Raw genomic sequence first — 17,349 nt, forward strand, 5'->3', positions numbered from 1 at the left:
TTCAATAACATTTAATGTTATATTTGATGTTTGATTGTGTTTGGATTCAGATCTTGATTCATCTAATGAATTTTAACTCCTTAAACGATTTCACACAATACTTCCTTGAGAAAAAGATAGAATTAAATATTTTTGCAAGAATGAAAAAGATTTTTACGAGGGCATTTTTGTCTCTCAAAAATAATTTTAAATAGATTTATATTTTTCAATAATTTTGACGAGCCCATTCCTCTGCTGGATCCAGTGGTTTTCCACCATAACCCACTTAGATTTAGCCCACCTACTTTTGAGAATTTCAATACTATAATTTTATTGATTTTGAATGTAATCAGCAGTAAAACTGTAATTTCAGGCAGCTCAAATCATTCCTCAGCAGAAAAAGATTGGAAAACACCGTGAAGAATATCTACTTCTGGCTTTAGAGAGAGAATTCCACTGAAAGAGACGAGAGAGACGAGAAATGAGCGAGATCTGTAGCGAGAGAGTATTCCGGCTCCTGGCATTCTTTGCTTCGATTGCTCAGTTTTTTGTTTCAGGTTTCCTCTTCTTAGATCTCAATGTTATAGTATACTTGAATTTTTTGTAGTTTATGTGTGATCATTTCAGATTCCTTCTATGTTTTATGTCTTTTCCTTTTTCTTCTTCTACTTCTCTTGTTTATGCTTGGTTTAATTTGTATTTTACTTGGTAATAAATTTTTATGTGGGCTTTTTACCTTCTTTTTCTTGTTCTCTATTTCTTATGTTTTGGGTTCATTTGTCAGGTTGTCGTTTGTACTGAATTTTATTGCTTTTTTCTTTGTATGTTTGTGGGAATACTTTGATTTATTTTGCTTTGTTGCATTTCTTTTTATTTTGAATTTGCGCGTTTGGGGAATATAATTTGATGTTATCTTGGTGCAAATTTGAGAACTTCATGGTTAAAGATTAGAGAAAACAGAAGAGGGAGAAGATTAACGATTTTCTAAAGACTATTTTATGCTTTATTGTGTTTGCTGTCAAACATTGGAAAAGCAGATCCAGCTGCGAACAGATGTATGCAGTAGGAAAGGAACATTACAGTTTTCTCATATGTAATTCTCTGTTTAGAATTGTTTAGGTTAGGATTATTCTGCATACTGGCGATAATTATACGTCTAATGTGTTCTGCTAGCTGGGATTGCAGCTTTTTGGTTGTGAAAAATATAATGGAAACTTTTGAGGGAGTATTGAAGCATTAGACACTGAATTCTCCAAATATTTCTGCCTTATCCTCAAAGCTGTTGACATGTTCTCCAGAAGTTGGTGAATATAAAGACAAATGTTGAAATGTGATCTGGAATGAGATTGGTTGGCATGATACATCCCACTTTTCCCATGTGAGAAAAGAAGTGCACAATAGATTTTCCTTTTATTTGAGATCCAAGATAGTCAAATGCATGGTATGTAGTGGTGATTATGGTTTGATGGTAGTTGTCATGGAAGTGTGCGACTGCTGAAGGTGATAGGCCAGTTGTTGAAGAGAGTGCATTTAAGATTCGGTGACAAGAAAACTAACTAGAAAAACGTGAAAGCAAACGATATAGTGACTAGTCAGTGACTCAATGGTTGAAGATAGCAATGGAGCTGATGGTCTTTTGTCTGAGATGATGCAGATTAAGCTAAGGAAAGACGAGGATGCTCATATTTAGCTATCTCATTTTCTTTGTACACTGAACCAATAATTAGTTCCTAGCCGTGGGGTGAATGAAACCCGATTGATAAATCTGTTAATAAAATAATCAACAGACAACAACTGTAGCACTTAAGCTATATAGGATTTGTAACTCATGGAAGGTTAAAGGGAGAGGCTACGAGGAACAAAGGTGCATGTGAGAGGGATTGATTGAAGTGATTGTGAACTAGGCATTTAGGACCGAGTGAACCATTTTGTACTTTTTATAACCTTAGGTTGTTGATATTTTCTACATTTGTCATTTTTGCCTGACATAAGATGAAAGCAAACACGTAGGAACCTTGTGGTGTACCACATCATCCAAACTGAAGTGGCTGTGAGTTTGTATCTCTCATTGGGTAATGTAGTTGGCCGGGTAAAGGCAGTTGGTTTGTAAGGAAAAGGTTTAGTGGTGGTGAAATTTTTAGGACAGTTGTCTTTAGTTATCAAGTAGTGATAACAAGGGTTGGCAGGGAGGAACACGATGGAAATGGAAGTTTAAAGGAAATGCTCATTTTTGTTGGCTGTTTCTGGGGCACCATGACCTGCTTGGGGTCGGAAGAATAACAAATCTTGTAGTTTAAACTGCTTGGGGTATCCTGTAGAATGATTTTTCCAATTGATCATATTTAGCGAACATGATATTAGAAATGACCTAGGATCTGCAATACCATAGTTAATTCTTGTCTACTTCTTGCCACCTTATATTCAGTGAGCTGTTGAAAGTTACCTTATTCAATGTGTATTCTTGCTGATTTTATTTTTAAGTTTAGCAAATAGAATTTCCCTTCTTAAGGACATTCGGTATGTCATGAAGGGAAATGTTCGTTAAGGTTTTAGAACATGATTTGAAGGTAAGAGGACAATGTCCTCTGATATAGTCAATAATGTTCCTTTGTTTGAATTGCTTTAGGAATTTAGGCTTTTCTAACTATTAGAAATCAATGGTTGATGATTTATTGGACTCCATGTCCATCCTTGTTGACATTCTAATATGTTTATATGGCAGATATATTAGCTATTTTTCTGAACAATCTGTTGCCTAAATAAGATTTTGATAGATATGAAGGTATAGATGATTATTATTCTTAAAAAATGAGATTTTTTTTTCACTTCAATTTCCCAAGTTTTTCTTCAGAAAAAGATTATTATGATTTCCTTTCTTTATTTCTAGCAATTGCAGAAGAGTCTTGTCCTTCTATTTATTGACTCAAAATTGTATGATAAATTTCCAATGCAGCTTATTCTGATGACTTGTCATCTTCAAATAATGAAACAAAAGCAGAACATCCTCGTGGCAGCAAGGGAAAAATAGTGATTGTAATTTTGGTGCTAGTAGCAGCTGCTCTCGTATCATTTCTACTTTTCAAATTTTGGCAAAGAAAGAAACGTGAAGAACAGTATGCTCGTTTACTCAAGTTGTTTGAGGAGGATGATGAGTTAGAGCTTGAGCTTGGTCTTCGGGATTGAGGGTGTTTTGCTTTTGTATTTTTATGTTTATCGAGGTGAGTATGATTTCATATTTTAGCTTCTGTTGTTTGTTTCACAAATTGTTTTGTTGTGCTTATCTTGTGTGGGTTATTGTTGCCGCCATATACGCTTGTCAAGGAAGCTGGTAGTTATCATTCAGTTTTGTCTGGATAAATGCTCGATTTGGAAAATGCTATTTGGTTTTATTAATTGCTTCTAACGCAGTTCTACAACTGCCTAGTGCCTACCAAATTCAGTTATTATTCTTGTTATATGCCAGTTTGTCTAGAGTTATTTTGTACATTGATGGATTAATATCATTCAAAACAAATAAGGTCATGTATATGTTTTTAAACACCTTATTATTTGATAATGATGAATATGATTTCTTTTGATTCTTCTCTTTGTTCTTAATTTGTGGTGCATACATCAAGGATTCTAGATTCTGTTGCTGCTCTAGAATTTTAAGGATTTTTTTGCCACTTGTTATCTGACAGTCTAATTTCCTAATTGGCGTAAGATATGGTGGCTAAATCTACTCTGCCGCAACTTGGTTGTTCAAGGAATAATACCTGATTATAAGTTGATGCTTAGGTTTTAGAGTTTATAAAGTACCGGTTGTTAGGAGTATTATCATATTGTGTGTGTGTGTGTGTTTTCTTTAGTATTGTGTTGCGTGAAAGATGTTTGAGTTCTAAGTTCTGACAATCGCTTCGCTAGAAGAAAGCTATTGAGATGTTGCTAGTGGTTGGTTACCATGCACCTCGACAAATTAAATGATCATGAAATATGTGATAAGTATTTTTACCGTAGCTTCTCCCAGCATGTTCCATTGTTGGAGGAGCTATAAATAGAGATGATGGTGACTGTATATTGTCTGCTTATTAATCTGGTTAATAGTTAGAACGTAGAGAGAGCAAGTGCTTTTTTGTTCTATTTCTTTCTATCATTGGTTTTGATTTTGTTTGTGCGATTTCATCAGTGAAGATTCACGAGGGGCGTGCTGGATATCGTGGGGAACGCAAACAAGACTTATAGTAAGATACGGATACCCCCTCTCATTTGTATGAGAAAGACTGGGGCAGAAGTTGGAGGTATTCTTTCTGTAGACTGTTTATACATATGATGATATACTTTGTGCATAATCTATAACTAGAGTATATATGTTGAAACTCTTATTCTTGTGGAAAGCCTAGTCTTTGCGATTGTGCTGTTGTATCAGTAGGCTATCCTTGCCCTTATGTAAAGAGAGGTTATGGCTCCAAATTTCATATTTATTCTTAAAAATCACATCTATGCCATTTGCAATTATAACTTGATTTTGTAGCACCACTATCTTTAATAAATTTGTAATTACAATTCTCTTTTTTTTTTTTCGGTGTATGGCATGTCATTGAATTTCTTAGGTGTATGTATGAAATTTGATGACGTTATTCAATCTTGTACAAACAATCTGTTGAGAGTGTTGTACATGTGGAAATTTTGTCAGGCATGATGGGATTTAAATTTATGGGGAAAAAAGTTTGGGGTATGTTAATTTATGAGTTGGGGCTGAGGAATTATTGATCGAATTTTAGGTCCTGCCTTAATTAATGTATATTTTTAAAGGAAATAAATGCAAATACAAATATAGAATGAAAATTAGTTCGTGTATTTTTAGGTGCCAATAACCTTAAATATAAGTAAGATTTTAAAATTTTTTATTTGTTAATGAGACTTTGTTTGAATGTAAATACTAATATTATTCATAAAATTAAATAAGAGAGTTTACTTAAATGCAAATAAGAATAAGGCTTTTGGTAAGAGCAAATAAATTTTTTCTTAAGATCAAATACGACTTTAAATTTTTTTATTGGCAAATAATATTTACTTAGATGTAAATAATATTTTTATAATATTTACCTTTTATTTGAAAATTATCTTTATTTAAATGTAAATCATATTTTTCTTAAAAACAAATACTCCCTCCGTCCTATTAGTAGTGTTCCATTTCTTTTAGGCACGAAGATTAAAGAGTGTGTAGAAAGCAGATAAAGTGAGTTGGTATAAATTATTTAAATATTAGGTATAGCGAGAAATAATAGTGCCATAAAGGAAATGAGACACTACTAATGAGACAGCCCAAAAAGAAAAATGTGAGACGCTACTAATAGGAATGAGGGAGTAATATTTTTATCACAAAATAGCAAATAAGACTCTTGATCAACATCTTCATAAACAAATTGCTCCACCAAAAAAAACAAGAATCAACCCCCTCCTCATCCACGTGGGATCCTCTGTCCCACAATTTAGTATATACCGACCTGTACCATTCTTAATTTATTATAATTTTTAATTACATTTTCTTCAATTTTAATTTATTATGCTTTAATATAACAAGAAGATAATTAACAAGAGTTCACTCATCCAATTAGGGTTTGTAATTATTTTTTTATATTTATTTGAATTAATAATTGAATATTTGAGTTAATTAATTCAAAGTTAGGGTATATAATTTTTTTTAATTTCAATTTTTAGCTATAAATATTAATTAGAGTTCATAATATAATAATATTTTTTATTTTTACAACAATTGATTATAAAATAGACAAATTAAAAATGGCACAGAGTGGTACACACTAAATTGTGGGACATGGGATCCCATCTACTCCTCATCTACAAATTCTTTTATGCCGCCAACGCCTTTCTTTGGCCGTCAGCGTTGTTCATGGCCAAGGTGGCGGAGGGAACTCCATATTCTACAATACATTGGATGTCGTGATAAAACATCATTTGTTTTTTTAGGATAATCGGTGTATAAATACGTAAATTTACTCACTTTTTTGTATTTAACATGAACTTTAAATCCTAATTATAAATATATGAACTTTACTCACTTTTGGTATTTAACATGAAGTTTAAAGCATAGATATAAATACATGAACTTTAAACTTATTCAATTTTTGACTCATTTTTTTTTTTCCAAATTAAAGCTCACTTGGAATACTTGAATATTGACGTGGGCAATTCAACATTGAGATACGACAACTTCGTTTTTTGTTAGAGGAAAATAACCCAAAACTAAAATATGAAAGTGAACGATAAAAATTTGTCTACAAATTTAGAAAGCCAATTTTGTCTTTAAGATTTGAGGATTTTAGAAATTCATTTTCGTCATTCAGAAAGTCAAATTTAGAAATTCAGAATATAAAAAATAGGCCGAAAATTTCAAGCATTCCAAGTCAACTTTAATTTATGAAATAATGAAAGACGATTCAAAAACTGAACAAGTTAGTGTTAAATACCAAACGTTAGTAAAGTTCATGTATTTATAATTATGATTTAAAGATCATGTTAAATACTAAAAAATAAATAAAGTTCATTATTTATACACCAATTATCCTTTTTTTAATAGGTCTTTCTGATCAGGCTGATAATGTATGTGATGCATCGCACCCAAGTGCACATCTTCTCAATAAAACCTTACTGTTATTAACAATGACAGTGAATGTGTCTATATACCAAGGTTTCATTTTTTGTGATGTTCTTATAATCAACAAAATGAGTTTGATCCGTTCGAGTTTAGTGTATTGTGAGTGGAAAGGTTCCATTTAAAAAATAGTATCTATAATAATAATAACTTTTTTTTTTTGATAAATTTACAATATTAGATAAATTAGATAAAGAAATTAAAAGACCGCGTCACATGAGACTCGAACCCAAGACCTTTGGCCTTAGGCATTAACCCATTACCGCTTGGCCAACACACACACACAAATTAATAAATTTTGGAAAAATGTTTATAATAATAATTAATTATATTGTGAGTGGATAATAGTATCTATTATGTGATAGATAGTTTCTAAAATATAAAGAGAGTAGTTTTTATGGACATTCCAAAATGACAAAAAATTGACTATTTTTTGTGGACAGAGGGAGTATATAGATCCAAATATAAATCACACGTTATATTTATGTGGTGCATTCAAAACGTGGCACAGGACAGAGGTCTTCCAAGTCAAAATACACATAGGAGTAAAATAAAAAATATATTAATTTCAGATATTAAAAAATACCATATTTTTTGGACCGCTCGTCGCTTTAATTATGCATGTAACTGAACACAAACATGCACACACATACACAAATATGTATAAACACATATACGTATAACATTTGCACACAAATATGCATTGAACTAGACAATTCGTCAGATGCCTTTTGCCACTGCTCAATGCTCCTTTCCTCACCTTCATTATGCATATAACTGAACACATATATGTGTAACGTTGCACACAAATATACATTGGATTAGACGACTCGTCAAGTATCTCTCGTCGTTGTTTATCGTTCACCATCTTAATTACGTATATATTTGAACACAAATATGCATGTACATAAATACATCTATATATATAACATTGCGCATAAATATGTATTGCACTAAGCGACCCTGTCAGTTAATAGATTAAGAATTATACATGTGACGACATCATGCATATATGTATGTAACAACATACATATTTGTGTTTAACTTTATGCATATTTATATTGTAATCAAGGCGGTTACTGAGTGTTAAAAAAAATATTATTATTATTATCATTAATTTTAATTTTTGAAAATTTTGTTCCTATTTTATTTCTGCATATATTTTAACTTGGAAAGTCTATGTCATGCGTCGCGTTCTTAGTACGCTACATGAATAAAGTGTGTAGGCTAAATTTGGATTTATATAGATTGGATACTACAAGATCTCACCCCCCCCCCCCACACACACACACACATATATATATATATATATATATATATATATATTAATAGGGTTAGTTTTCATGGAGAATGATATATAAGTAGATAATGGAGAAACATTGAACATGTCATAAACATGTCAGTATATGCGGTTAAACATACCAATAATTTTGTTGAACGTCTGGGGGTTTGAGGGTTCGAACCCTGTATAAGTTCAACACAATTTTCGTTGAACGTTAAACGAACGAACACTGATAGTTAGATTAGATAAGATCAACGGCTGAGATTGTTTCACTTTCTTTGCAAACATTTACTTCTCCATAGAACTTTCTCTTGTTAGTAGTATATATATATCTATTTATAATATTTTTATACATTTAATAAATATATAATTTAATATTATTATTATTATTTTTTTTGATAAAACACAAGCATTTAATTGTTTTTAAGCAGGAAATGAAGAGATTTGTATCGGCTTTTGCTTATTGTTTTTCTTATTAAATATAGAAGAAAATAGGAATGAAGTCAATTTTAATATTAGGCCCAGTGTGGAGACTGAAAAAAAAAAGAAAAAAAGGAAGCGATAAAAGTGATAGAGGCGTAGAATTGAATTGGTAGTATACATACGTACAAATTGTAGAGAGGTAAAGAGGGAAGGAAAAAGTTAAGACATACATACACGCCCAAAATCCTCTTTCGTCACTCCTCTCCCAGGTTTCTTCTTCTCTCTCTAACTTCCTTCTTTGCTCTCTCTCTTTATCTCTCTCTCTCCTGCATGGCCGTCCCGAAAATCCAAATTTCATAATTAGGGCTCAGGGGGAGAAACATAATCGATCGCTGCTGAAAACCGCGTTAAGATGTAATTTTAGGGCTTTGAAGGGTTATCTTGACGGGAATCGAGTCAATTGCGGACTACTTTATTATTGTAATTAAATCTAGAATTGGTATTAGGGTTTTGTCGCGCATGAAGGGTCCGCTGGATCGAACGAAGGTGGTGCTGCGGCACTTGCCGCCGACGATTTCTCAGTCAAACCTTGTCGACCATATCGATTCTCGCTTCTCCGGCCGCTACCATTGGCTTACTTTTCGCCCCGGAAAATCTAGGTAAGGTTTTACTTGCGTTTATGCTCATGGGAAACGCGTTGATTTTTGGACTTGCTTTTTTTTGGTTTGATTAGTTTTTTGCTTTGGCCTTGTTAGGTGTGTGCGAATATGTAATTTTGTGGAGGGTGCCTGTTGGGTATTTGCTGCTTAGTTAAGATGGAATGAGGGTGGGCATTCGATTGGTTGCGATATATCTGCAAACTTTCTGGGTCAGGTGTAGGAACTATAGAAATTGGTGTTTTAGGTATTTATCGTATATTTGCTTTAATCTGGTGTTTACTGGATGGGCTGGCATGAAGTGTCTTTTAATTACGTGTCTAGTGGATTGTCTGGATGCAAGTTCTGCTTGGATATTGAGAAAGTGACCAAGAAGATATATTGAACTTTTGTCGGGAGCTATTCTTGTTTGAATTGAAGAACCTTAGTATCCTAGAAAAGTAGTTAGATGCATTAACGTTTTATCAGGTGCTAGATGGAAATTTTGTACTTTTGCTTCTAGGATCTGCAGGCAGCTGCTTTATTTTTCAGTTTGGTAATGAGGATTTTCAAGTGCTAAATTAGTCTAGCTCTGTTGGTTTTATTTCTGCTCCTTGTTTTTTATGATGACTTAGTGCCGATATTAACATCATGTTTTTTATGATTTTCAACTACATTCACTAGTCGATGTGCTTGATGAAGATTGGGTATCTTTTGTGGTATAATCTTCTGGCTTTGTTTTATACTTTAAATTCTCAATTATTAGAGTTGGATCTGCAGCTATTAGTGGTTTGGTTCTTGTACCATTAGGATTCATGGAATCAAGCTTAGTTTGTTTTCTGTCTGTTTTGCCTCTATTTCTAAAATAAAATGTAGAGAGTTCTGTAATAAATTGGTCTGCAACTGTGTTCAGTAACTTTGTTTTCTTTCTTGGTGTGTTGTGCGTTGATGAGAAATATGTTATTTCATTGATTACTTTTGATGATCATTTAGATTTTAGGAATTTAGTGCCTGTTGGCACATGCTTCTAATGTTTCCGCGAAGGAAGTTTTCTGACTGATCGTTGGATATGGTTGCCATGGAAGGTTTTCTTTGGAGCGGGTCCATTGGCTATTTAGAACTCACCACTTATTGCACATGGACAATCTTTTACCTTATTTTATTCTTGGATTGTATGGTAAATAACATTCTCTGTAGATGTTTTGGTTGTATTTGTTACCATTGACCTCCACAAGTTGGATGCTTGTAATTCATGTGCTATTTGGAAGTGGAGGGATCAAGGTTCTTAGGTTTGAAAAATCATTCTCTTGGAAATTTGGAATTTATGTTTGTCTCTTCAGTGATCTGACTTGCATTTGGTAATAGAGAAAATTGTTTGATATGTAAGCTTGTCTTTGTCCTCGTTGTCATGAGCTAAGATTTCCCCCCCAAGCGCTATTTCTGACAAATGTGCTCTATCTGTCACACAACTTGAGTACTTCTAATTTCCTCTCTGAATGTTTACATTTCTCTCTGCAGCCCAAAGCATCTAAAATACGGTAGAGCTTACATTGACTTCAACAAGCCAGATGATGTGATTGAGTTTGCTGAGTTTTTTAAGGGCCATGTCTTTGTCAATGAGAAAGGTAATGCTCAGAACATTACTTAAAAGCAGTACCCAAGGTGATCTGCTTTTTATTATTGAGGCTTTTCCAAGCTTTGCTTCTTATGCTTGGTTCAACTTCTAGTTCTGGTTTGTTTTAGCGAGCAAGACACGACTTTCGGACTTTGTACTGTGTTCTCTTCATTATGAGAAACTAAATATTTTTTTTTTTTTCTAAACTGAATGACCTTTATATGTCTCCCTAGGAACACAGTTTCGAACAATTGTTGAGTATGCTCCTTCACAACGTGTTCCAAAACAGTGGGCCAAGAAGGACGGCCGCGAAGGGACTATAGTTAAAGGTAATAATATATGTCTGTCATCGCATGCTAAGACATGCTGTCCAACTTGTGTTAATTGTTGACCAATGTGTAGATCCTGAATACTTGGAGTTCCTTGAATTTCTTGCAAAGCCCGTTGAGAATCTTCCCAGTGCAGAGATACAGTTGGAGAGGAAGGAAGCAGAACGAGCTGGTTAGTCTTAGTTAAATGTTCTTTCATGTTGTGAAGGCAACAAGCTCATATAGAAATAGAAAATGAGCATGTGTTGGAGGTAATATTTAAGATCTTTTACATGAATCAATTGTCCTTTTTTCTTTTAGGTGCTCCAAAGGATGCTCCTATAGTCACCCCGTTAATGGACTTTGTTCGTCAGAAAAGAGCTGCGAAGGGTGGAGCTCGGGTAGGTCTCATCACTTTTTGCTTGCAACTAACAATTCCTTCCCCCTGTGGCCGTGAGAAATATTGAAGTAGATAGGTTGGTCGAAGTAAATGAATTCCTTCACCTTCATGGGTATAGATCATGCGGTGTTTGTGTGTTGGGTGATTTTTGTTTTGATGGGTCGAAGTAAATGAATTCTTTCACTTTTCTTAGAGGATGGAAGAAGCATTAGTGAATGGTTTCTTGGTCAAGTCAAAATGCTTGAAGTATTAGAGAGAAAGATTAATAAGTTGATTAATTTTAATATTCTATTCTAAATACCATTTGCATGCTTTTTTATGTATTATTATAGTCTATAGATTGCATAGTTCAAACTTGTCTTTGTTCTCAAATTCTTTTTCAATATTTGAAATGCTTGCACTTGAGGCCATGGTTCTTGTATGATGGATTGCTTTCAATGTTTGAAATTATTTCCTTTTCATTTTTGATATGATTAGGTTTCATTTCTTATTTATTGGACTTCTTCCATTATATTTGAGATTGAAGTTTTGGTTTAGATCAATTACGGTTGCAATTATTCTTATTTGTCATCTTTTTCTGCTCCATGTGGTGGCTCATACCATCTGGACCAAATCTCTTGTATCTCTCATTAGCAGCATTTCGCTGAAATAATTTCTCAACCGCTATCAGTTATTTTTAGATTTTTATCGCTAGTTCATGGTCATTAACTTGTTTCTGTCACCACTCCTTTTGGTATTACTTTTTTTGGTATATTTTCTATGTATGCCTGATTTCTCTTAAAATTTGATAGAGGACTGTGTTGAATGGGAAGCCAGCTAGAAGAGTTGGTGGAATGTCATCTAGAAATCCAGTCTCTGGTTCTTCGAAAAGAGGCTCAGAGAAGAGGACATCTACTACCATGGTAAATGGATTTCTTATGCAATTCTTGAGACTGTTATTGATTGTAGTGTTGAGTTTCACACTCATTATCAGTTGTGACTCACCCTATGGATTTTGATAATGGACATCAGTGCTTTTAGATCAGTTTTTTGGACTCTCCTCATCCTCTTGACATGTTCACTTTTGCTTTCAGTATAACATCAGAACAGTTATCTAGTTCTTGTTGTTTTACTGGATTTAATATTTTAGCACTAATGCCTCACTGTTGTATTTTGAGCAGTATGTATTAAGGGACAGTTCCAAGATTATGGGCAACAAAGATAAATCGACTTATTCATTGGTCCGTAAACAAGATGATCAACAGCTGAATGACAAGTCTATCAATTCAGCATCTATATCAGGAAATGAAGCATTAGAAGGGGAAAATGGTATGTTTCCAAATGCTGGATGTGGAATTTGCATTGATGATAATATGCTCTGTGTTTGTGCTAGATTATCCAATGTCATTTTGGTTTGGGATTTCTTGCTGTGTACCCTAGTGAGGGATTTCACTGACCTTTGGACTGTTCTCTTGTTTTTTTACATTTCATATCTAATGAGGGTGTAAGTTTGTCTTTTACGTGGGGTTCTTTAGATGTGCATGTGAGGATAATGTAGATGTCTATGATATATGTAACCTTTTTCTGAAGAATGGTTCAGAGGGGAATATATTCTTTTCCGTGGTACCTGACATGGTTTAATTCTTCTGATCGTAAGATTGATTCTATAATGATTATTATGGAAAGTCAGTTGTCTAGCATTGAGTATTGAAATACTAACGAATACTGATTGTATGTGCAGATAATGAATCAATTCTAAACCTTTCTTTGGCATATTTAAAAGTAATGATAATTCTTGGTTACTTGGTTCTGGCATGTAACTAACTCTTGCTCTTTGAGCAACACCAACTTTGAGTTTCCATATAAACTCTAGAAAAGACTAGGAACACAAGAATAAATAAATGGAGCATGAAGATTATAGGTTGTGTAGGATCTCTTGAATAGGAAATGGAGCCTCTTTGGTATTTGGTGTGCTCTTGTTGATCAGAAATGTTGTTTGGCTTAAATTCTGTTCACACTTGTTTGATATCATTTTAGTTCCTTGGATGCGTGAGGGATAGTGATTAGAATTCAACTTATTCATTGGCATGTATTTTTAATGTGTTTCTTATTTTTCTAGCTGTTTTTCTACTTAGTTGGTTGGTTGGTTGGTTTGTTTGTGATGTTTTTGTGTGTGTTGAAAGTTGATCTGCATAGTAGTTCAAGTTTTGCTAAAGCAAGTTACAGTGTCTTTCTGACTATAAGAAAGAAGAAAGATTATATCTTTCCACATTTAACTTCTTTTCTATTCTCTTGTAGTCCCTCTTATGCTATGCTAAATGATTTGTTTCAGCAGGTACAGGATCCACTGGTACCGGGAAGAAGAAAATCCTACTTCTAAAAGGAAAAGAAAAGGAAATTCCTAATGTAAGTCTTTTATGGTTTTGTATTATGGTTCGTGACTAGAGTACCTAGGAAGAGGAACTAGGTTTCTCTAGTCAGCTAGGAATTGCATATCCAGCACAGTCTCTTGCATGGGCCATATTATGGGAGAAAAAAGACGTGATTTCACATGTGTCTTCTGTAGATTTCCGGCGGTCCGCTACTGCAACAAAACACAGTCTCTCCTGAAAAAGCTTCTGCCCCAAGACATAATCAGCAGCGTGAAGCTAGTGGAAAGATAATCAGGAGCATTCTTCTTAGCAGGGATAGTCGTCAAAATCAACCATCTTTGGGATCACAATCAGAACTACGTATCCAGTCTTCTAATCAGGAAAGAGACAAGAAACCTCCTCGACCCCCAAGTCTGCAATCACTTCAGAAGGATGCAAATGGGACTCCTGAAGATAAGTTAGTCTCCAATGATTTGCATGCTGTCCCCACAGAGAAGCAGGAAAGGCGGGCAAGGAACAAGGATAGACCTGATCGTGGTGTTTGGACTCCACTTCGCCGTTCGGATGGATTACATTCAAGTGATGAATCATTATCCCTGTCTGCTTCACAGACATCTGAAATAGGGGATTCTGCAGAAGGTGTATACTGTATACTAAGAGAAACTTTAGTGGATTGGTTTAACATTTATTCAAGTGATTATTATCCTTGTTGACATCAAACTGCTAAGAATTGATAATTATAAGATTTGCTTTAGGCGGCTTAATCTGCCAGTATCAAGCATAAAGTGATAATGATGTGTGTTCTGTTCATGGTGCTTTGGTCTCAAATCTTATCTAACATTTGGTTCATATAATTGTTTATGCAGGAACTCATGTAGAATCGAAACAAGATATGCTGGTCACTCGTGGAGGTGAATTCAGACCCCTAGGAGGTGGTCGTGGTAGGCATTACTCATCTGACAATGGTGAGTGTTACGTTTAAAGTTTGAGGCAAGAAGTGAATATATAATCCTTTACACTTGTATGTTGCACACTGATGGTTTAGGAAATACTGTAGGGCCTTATAGGCATGGGGTTCGCCGTGGCTCAGCTTATAATGCGAAGGAAGCAGATGGCTCTTCCATTGTAGAGGGAAAATCTTCGAAAAGGGGAGGTTCTTCTGGCTATGGTTCTCATGAGGTTTGGAGATTGCTACAATTGAAACACTATCAGTTTGATCATTCAGTTGTATTGCATATTTGCATGCTTATATATATTTCCATAAAATTACAGAAACAAGTGTGGGTCCAAAAGTCCAGTTCAGCTACATAGTTTGGTTGCATATGGTGAGCTTCGTTCTTAATGACTGCATTTACCTTTGATTTTGATTCTCTTGTCTCTTTTAGTCAAATATAGTCATTATAACTGACATAAGATATTATCTATCTCTTTATGCACAAGATAGTACTGGCTCCAGATTACATAATAAGTAAGACCAGTTAATCTTAAACTCACTAGTGTTAGGTAGTGTAGGTTGTATCTAGTTTCATGCAGAGAATCTCCATCCAGTTTATATTTTTATTTCACAACTCATGATTTCTGGGCCAGCCCATGGAAAGTTGAGGTAATCGTGTATCAAGATTAAGCATTCTTGATCTCCGTGTCTACCAAGCTTCATATGAAAATGGTGATTGAAGCCATGTGGTACGTACTGTATTATTTACACTAGGAACTAGGGTTGATTGCAGCAATAACAATGTTTACCCTAAATTTGTATTTTTCGCATAACTTTTAAAACATTGCAATTACAACATCACTGTTCAACTTTACGCCATTACAACATCTTTAATTATGAAACAACGCAAATCTGCTGCTGGAGAAGTTGGGGATGTTCTAATTGCAAAAATGTATAAGGTGGTGTTGTGATCGCAATGTTTTAAAAGTTGTTTGGAAATTGCAGATTTGGATGAATGGTGTTTTATTTGCAGCAATGAACCCTTTAAGCAATCAATTGGATACTCATGTGATTGAAGCTACAGTGCTGATTTAAATTTGACTTTAAAAGAGTGCTGAAGTGTGTTTATGATGTTTGGGAGTTATGGCAATCTATCCCCCTGTGCAACTCATTTATTATTCATGCTCTTTTGAGGCCTAGCACTAAATCTTAGGTGACTTCACTAGCTCAGAAAGCTAAAATTTTGCAATGATCTGAGCCAGTGTTTTGAAATGGGTGCTTGTGCAGTGAAATGCTTTCGTGGATTGCCATATTGAAGCATAAACCAGGAGTGTTCTCTTGCCCGACGGAATATCCTGCAAATGCAGGGTATATGGAGACAGATGTCTTTTGCTTGGAAGACCATAGAGGCCTTCAGTTTTGCCTGAATGCTACAGATGGTGTATTTACAGCTTGGTTGATTAAGGAATTATGATCCTAAGTTGAAGATGGTCAGGGAAAAGAGCAAGAAGTTGAGAAAGTGAATATGTCAAGCATATAACACCACCATATTGATCGGTGTCCCCCTTTGGTAGGTTTATACTAATTGACAGGGCTATGCATCTCCAATTCTTGCCATTGATTCACTGGCTATCAAGGATGACTTCTCGTTCGCTGAACTGTAAATACAAATCTGAAGTGGGGTGTACTGCTACTGCTCTATATATATGTTTTGTCCAGCGGTCTTCTATCTGGTTCAGTAAATTTACGATTATAGACCCCGGTTAGTACGGGGATTTACTGTATCCAGCTTTGTTTAAACCCAGTTGTAAGTGGTTTTAGTTGTATCCATACGAACTATAAACTTTGTGTGTATCTTGAGGAAAGGGAATTAGGAATGACTGCCAGCGCTGGACAGTGCTTTGACCTCAATGGTTGTTGGTTTGGATGAAATAGAATGAGCTTTTCATGGCATCTCACTTTTTTTCCAATCTCTCACTTACATAGGTATTACATGAATTTGGAGGTGAGATGATGCTGCTGGGAAATTAATCTCTTATGGTTTGTTTGCCTGTGAAATGAGAATTAATTAGCATGTTACTTTCTCTTTATTATTGTCCTAGATTTTGAATAAGGTGTTTACACGTACGTGGAAGATTTTTTTTTTTGTTGAATTGATTGTTTCTACTTATCAGATATGCCATCCCTTAAATGTTATTCTTTATAGGAATAGGCAACAGTTGTAAGTGTCTTAAATAAAACTCATTCAACATGGTCTTTTTCTTTGTGTGTGTGTATTCGCCAAGCGGTAAGGGATTAATGCTTAAGGCTAAAGGTGTTGGGTTCGAGTTCTCTGTTAGTGGAGCGACCTTTAAATTTTTTTATTTAATACTATTAATTTATCAAAAATATGGTCTTTTTCTTTTATTGGAAAGTTTATATTTAGAAGGTTAAAAATCTCACATGCAGTTGAAATGACGTAGTTTGGAGGTCTTTATAGCTAAATGCAAGAAAATTAAATTAAAAAATAGAATGAAAAGTAGTTTGGATATGTGATCTACTACCTACTACGTAAAATACTACGTAGGTTTATGTGTGGTTAATTGCATGCTTTTAGTTCTGTATGCGGCTGTTGGACATTGCGCCGGCCTAGCTTGCCTAACATTATCACTTCATTGTATATTTTACTTTTCACATGTTAATGTAACTGTTTTAACTGAATAAACAAATCAATCAGAAAAATATTATTTTTGCAAGACATTAAAAAAATATTGAACAAAATAATCACATT

The 17,349-nt window shown here is 34.3% G+C and overlaps 2 protein-coding genes and 1 long non-coding RNA gene across 15 annotated transcripts in view; 2 read left to right on the top strand and 1 right to left on the bottom strand.

The window, feature by feature from the left end:
- The window catches only part of LOC131008955 (uncharacterized), a 984,029-nt gene that overhangs the window by 152,673 nt on the left and 814,007 nt on the right, over nt 1-17,349 (bottom strand). The gene's annotated exons all lie outside the window — the stretch shown is intronic.
- On the top strand, nt 222-4,478 carry LOC131009055 (uncharacterized). The gene is made up of 3 exons (XR_009096374.1): nt 222-536; nt 2,933-3,197; nt 4,145-4,478. It is a non-coding gene; the product is annotated as an uncharacterized LOC131009055 (long non-coding RNA).
- Nucleotides 8,457-16,532, top strand: LOC131008943 (regulator of nonsense transcripts UPF3). Of its 12 annotated transcripts, none has more exons than XM_057936076.1 (14): nt 8,457-8,605; nt 8,843-8,995; nt 10,490-10,596; nt 10,820-10,915; nt 10,989-11,087; nt 11,216-11,295; nt 12,086-12,196; nt 12,455-12,602; nt 13,606-13,679; nt 13,840-14,284; nt 14,512-14,610; nt 14,691-14,824; nt 14,918-14,970; nt 15,867-16,532. In XM_057936076.1, the coding sequence occupies exons 2-13, from the start codon at nt 8,856-8,858 to the stop codon at nt 14,954-14,956; spliced, it is 1,572 nt and encodes a 523-aa protein (XP_057792059.1). In that variant the 5' UTR covers nt 8,457-8,605; nt 8,843-8,855; the 3' UTR covers nt 14,957-14,970; nt 15,867-16,532. The 12 variants fall into 12 exon arrangements, with proteins under 12 accessions (XP_057792059.1, XP_057792063.1, XP_057792061.1 ...); XM_057936080.1 differs by having other exon boundaries at nt 14,703-14,824; XM_057936078.1 differs by having other exon boundaries at nt 13,609-13,679.

This window comes from Salvia miltiorrhiza, chromosome 2, assembly GCF_028751815.1.
Source record: "Salvia miltiorrhiza cultivar Shanhuang (shh) chromosome 2, IMPLAD_Smil_shh, whole genome shotgun sequence".
Classification (NCBI taxonomy): domain Eukaryota; kingdom Viridiplantae; phylum Streptophyta; class Magnoliopsida; order Lamiales; family Lamiaceae; genus Salvia; species Salvia miltiorrhiza.